At 36.7% G+C, this 5,256-nt stretch overlaps 1 protein-coding gene across 1 annotated transcript in view; it reads right to left on the reverse strand.

Moving 5' to 3' along the window:
• Nucleotides 1–5,256, reverse strand: part of myo5c (myosin VC) — a 34,164-nt gene that overhangs the window by 25,271 nt on the left and 3,637 nt on the right. Inside the window, exons 5-13 of the mRNA XM_015400525.1 lie at nt 4,777–4,933; nt 4,551–4,694; nt 1,775–1,856; nt 1,400–1,507; nt 1,211–1,317; nt 862–1,127; nt 691–772; nt 464–604; nt 266–388 (exon numbers count right to left, since the gene is read on the reverse strand). Of these exons, the coding sequence (XP_015256011.1) occupies nt 266–388; nt 464–604; nt 691–772; nt 862–1,127; nt 1,211–1,317; nt 1,400–1,507; nt 1,775–1,856; nt 4,551–4,694; nt 4,777–4,933 (1,210 nt within the window). The remainder of the gene's footprint in view (nt 1–265; nt 389–463; nt 605–690; nt 773–861; nt 1,128–1,210; nt 1,318–1,399; nt 1,508–1,774; nt 1,857–4,550; nt 4,695–4,776; nt 4,934–5,256) is intronic.

Raw genomic sequence — 5,256 nt, forward strand, 5'->3', positions numbered from 1 at the left:
ATTGTTTTGAACACAGGATCATTTCTTATTTTGTTTGGATACATTTTTTTTTTTTTCCTTTTTTGACAGACAGACCGTTATAAAATAAAAGGGAAGCAAATCCTGGGATATTTTCTGGAATACCGCTTTATCTTACCAGATTACAGCTTCAGGAGTAAAACGCAGCCATTAAACTCACAGCAGTGCAACAATATGAGCAATTCTAGCACAGATTATATTTATTTACAGAGAGACATTATGTGGACACTGGATCACTGTACTCCACCTTGTCTGCAAAGTGTTGAATCACAAATGCCTCATTTGATAACCTGGGTTTCTCAAACAAGGGATTGGCTTCCAGGTAGTTGTACAGCTTCTGTAACCAGCTCTGATCAGTTCCCTGAGGAAACTGAGAAAACATAAACGTTTGTTAGGAACTGATCAAAGATCCCAAAAGAGCTTTTAAAAGGTCTAAAATTCTTACTAAACATTCTTCATCCAGAAGGTCAAGGATCCCCATTTTTGCTTCGATCAGATCAATGACGGGTTGATTATCATAAAAGTCTATTAGTGTCCAGGGGATGTCCTCCTTCATGTACTCCTCTTGCTCCAACTTGAAGACATGCTGAAAGGGAAGAGACATCGAAGTGACTCTTAAAGGGGAAAACTCAGCATGTAGGAGCAGCTACTGAGTGGAAATTTGCTCCATACCAAGTTAAACTGCTGCTGGAGCTTTTCGTTTGCATAGTTGATGCAAAACTGTTCGAAGCTGTTGATGTCAAATGTTTCAAATCTGAGGACCAAACGAAAAGCAATGTGATGAGGAGAATCAAAGGAAGAAAGCACTAAAGAAATATATAAAGAGGCGTCGTTTTGCAGCACCCGTAAATGTCCAAAACACCGATGAAGGCGTGTTGTTTTCCTGGAACCTGCAGCGCCGTGTTGATCCTGGTGATGATGCAGTCAAACAGGTGGGCGTAGATCTGCTTAGCCAGAGCATCTCTGGCGGCCATTGCTCTCTCTTTCGGCACCGGCTTTACCACCGTTTCGCTCACCAGAACAATCCGGCGATGACACAGCCACCGCACCAGTTCAGATGGACTCACAGACAGCAAGTCACAGAACGCCGCCAGGTGGGGATCGTTCGACTGAAAGACACACGGTTTTTTCAATTTCACCTGGAAGCCGATTCTAAAATCAGCTTAGATTCCATTTAAGATAAAACACTCACAGGAGCAGATGACCTGTCATCCCCAGAGCTCCTGATCTCCACGTTCCCCAAATGCAAAATAGCAGCTAGAACTTTAAACACATCTGACTGAAAGTCCTCTTTTAAACCTGTCACAGAGAGGTCAGGAAAAACACCTTAAAAGCAAGAAATTAAGATGTAACAGATGAAATTAGAGGCCTGAAAGTTTACCCAGAAGGGAGAAGGTACGACGAGTCTCCTCCATGTCCTTTTTATCGTCTACGCCTTCGATAGTTACGTCTCCACCCATGCTGGTGTACCTGAACTCATCTGCACTCACTACAAAAAAAAATAAAAAATAAGAACGCTGAAAAAAGATGCAGAAGTCAAAGGTTTTTCATTTTCTACCTAAAAATAGCACAAAATGTTAAGTGTTTTAAAAGTTTTTTCATTTTGTTTAGATGTGATTTTTCAAAAACGAAAACTAAGGGGAGAGACCCACAGGTGACATCGATACTTTATTACTGTAGCTGTGTGTTGTGAGGTTTACAGTGAAACAAAAAGGCAGCAGTCAGAGAGAAACAATGACTCAGCAGAAATACTCACGCAGTCTGAGGGTTTTAAACTCTGCTGAGTCTGCGCAGGAGCACATCTGGTAGAATATGTGGTAGTTGCGTTCATTCTCTGCCTACAGAAAAAAAGACAAATTATGTGATTCAAGACTGCAACTAAAATTATTTTGCAATCCATTAATTAATTGTTAATCGATTAATAATCAGATAGCCAAAGGTTCCTTAAAGAAGACTTTTCACAGAATTAAAGAGGTGAAAGTAAAACTTTTCCACTTGAAGAGTTTTGGACTTTAGTACGGAAGAGGATTAGGGCCACTGAAAAAAAAAAAAATAATAATAACTTAACTGATTTTTAAATTTTATTTCAGTTTAGTATGGGAAAAAAGTCAGAATTCTGACTTTTTTCCCATACTAAACTGAAATAAAATTTAAAAATCAGTTAAGTTATTTTTTATTTTTCCAGTGGCCCTAATCCTCTTCCATACTTTAGAGCAGTTTGACAAACTGAAAAGATTTTTTTTATCTAAAATGCAAAATGTTTAGATATTTTTCTTTATAATTTTGATATAATTGCTGCTCTAAATGGGGCACTCTGTCAGCTAAAGGCAAGTTTTAGAGTCTCTATACTCCAGTTAATGATGAATCGATTACTAAATTAGTTCGATTAATCACGATTAATTGTATTAATTGTAAAAAAAACATTTGAATTTCATGCTAAAACAGACATATATTGCAAATCACTTTACCTTTGTCATATTTTATCATGTTACAACCACAAATATCACAGTGCATGTGTTCACAAAGTAGCACACAGTATTATATGGGGAGAAAAATAGAGTTTAATTTCTTACGGTCTGATATCTCTGATTAAAACTGCCCTCCATTTATATCCACCTTACAGGTAGAGTCCACCTGGGGTCCGTTTCATGAAGCCGGTTTACTGAAAACAAGATGTCTAAACCTGAAAAAATGGAAACTCTGACTTTTCCGTTTCACTGAGACTTTACTCAACCTCTGTTTCTGTTGCCATAGTAACACCCGCCCAGAGCTAACCTGGTCAGCAGCTGGTTTTCTTCAGTAAACTCAGAGTCCTCTGTCATCACCCTCCTACCAGCCAATCACGCTGCTTTATTTCCTGATTTAGTCGCATTTTTTGTTGTAGTTTTTTGTCATTTTCACCTGCTGCCAGAAGATTTCCCCTAAATACAAGACTCATTGTCAGAGACACTATTTCTACTATCATTCAAGAAATAATCCTGCAATATTTTCACAGTAGGAACCTCTATGGCAAGACAGTTCGATATGTACCGGTTTTACTGAATATGTATTCCTGATATCTGTAAAAAAAAAAATGTTTTTGTCTAAATGACCATTTTAAACAAAATTACATTCTCCACATCTAGAATAAACATTCTGGAAGTCTAGAAATTAATTTCAGATCTCCATCTTCCTAATATTACTGGTCAGCATTGGTATTATTTTAACTATGAAAACATGTTTTTCAGATATCATAAATATATTTTCAGTCAAGCTGATAAATGTCAGAACGGCCACTTAAAATGTGTAAACATTTGTGTTTTTTACTTTCTAAAATTCAGTTTTTGTTACAGTAATTTAGAAAATATATTATTACAGTTAGGTCTACAACTAGAACCACAGAGAGGAGAGTGCTTTTAATAAATGTAAAAATGGCCTGCCGTAGTCAATTTATGTAAATTTACGCATTAACTGAAGCAACAATCTTCTCCTTTACGGTAGCGTTAGCGCTGTTTCTCTGGCTTTTAAATACATTCCCCCCTTTTTTTTTTTTGCATTAAAAACCTCTAGTTCTGGTGTGCTGAAATAAGCACTTCCTGTTTGCTGTTGTCATGGTGACTCGTCGAATCGGGTCTCCACTGATAATGGATTTTCATACTTGTTGCGCATGCGCTAAACTCTGAGTGGACCTAGTTCAAATTGATTGAACTAATTCATAGCAGCCGTTGTGAAACCGAACGCTCAGAGATCCCAGATTTAAACTAGATCTATTTAGAGTTGCAGATTTGAAACTGAATTTGTTAAACCTGCTTCGTGAAACGGACCCCTGCGCTGTGAAGGCCTCAGAGGTTTGTGGAGAAGCATTAGAGGATAATAAAAAAAAAAATAGGACAGGAGCTATGGAAGAAAAACCTCTGCAAAGAGAGCCTTAAATAGAAGCAGCCAACAGACCCGGGGAAACTCTGGAGGAGCTTCAGAGGTCTGCAGCTCAGGTGGAACAAACTGTTGTCAAAGCAACTGTTAACTTTAATGTCTGTGAGTCTGGGAGTCTTAACACCAGTTTGCAACACAAGGTATGTAAGAGAAACAGGAAACAGAAAAATGTTTTGAGATCAAAAATAAAAACCTCTAAAAAGTAACAGATAACTCTGATTTTCTCTGATTGTTGTCTATAAATATATGAGGAATTTAGGGCTGAAACAATTAATCTGATTAATAAAATTTTTGAAATATTAAACTAATTTAATCATTGATTAATCGTAACTGGAATATAGAAACTCTAAAACATGTCTTTAAAGTTTTTAGAGCGACGTACTTAGAGCAGTAATTATACTATATATATCTTATATATTGTAAAAAAAAATTCTATATGATAAAAAAACATTTTTCGACTGTCAATCTGCTCTATAATCCAGAACTCAGTGAAAAGTCTTCATTAACGAACATTTTGCTATCTGATTATTAATCAATTAATTGAAAAATAATCAGCAGATTTATCAATTTGCTAAATAACGGTTGTTTGCAGCCCAAGAGGAATCCCTCTTTAGACCTACCTGAAAAACCACTCTGGATTTCTCCAAGAGGTAAGTCCTCATGTTCGCTCCGATGATTCGATACCTCCGGTCAAAACTGATCTCTGTGTATTTTCCAAACCTACTGCTGTTGTCATTACGGGTGGTTTTTGCATTTCCTATTGCCTGAAGAAAAAAATAATAAAACAAATTTAGGATTTCTTTTTTTACTAGAACATGTTCTACAGAGGTTCCAGTGAAACCATACCTCTGTGATGGGATTGGAAGCCAGCACTTTGTCTTCTACTCGAGTATCACTTCCAGATTTGCTCACAACAGCAAAGTACCTCATAGCATAACGTGCCGATACGGTTTTACCGGCTCCAGACTCTCCGCTCACAATGATAGACTGGTTTTTATGATTCCTGTGGGCAAAATGGCAATATTAGCTGCTACAAAATGAAATGTATCTGCAACATATATTTAACTGGTATAGTGACAATAAAAGCCTAAAAAAACTGAGACAGAAACAATGATTATTAATTATGATTGCTCGATCATTGAAATAATCAGCAGCTACTTTAGTAAATTAGTCTTTGACTTGAGTGTGTAGAGAAAAAAAAATGCCATTTAAAAGAATAATTCAATTTAATTTATTTCTATAGCTCCAATTCACATCATGTCATCTCAGGTCACTTTCCAGTTCACCAGATCATCCAGTCAGATTGATTCAAAGTTTTCTATCTAA

The sequence above is a fragment of the Cyprinodon variegatus genome, unplaced genomic scaffold (genome assembly GCF_000732505.1).
Source record: "Cyprinodon variegatus isolate N-32 unplaced genomic scaffold, C_variegatus-1.0 Scaffold1115, whole genome shotgun sequence".
NCBI classification, from domain to species: domain Eukaryota; kingdom Metazoa; phylum Chordata; class Actinopteri; order Cyprinodontiformes; family Cyprinodontidae; genus Cyprinodon; species Cyprinodon variegatus.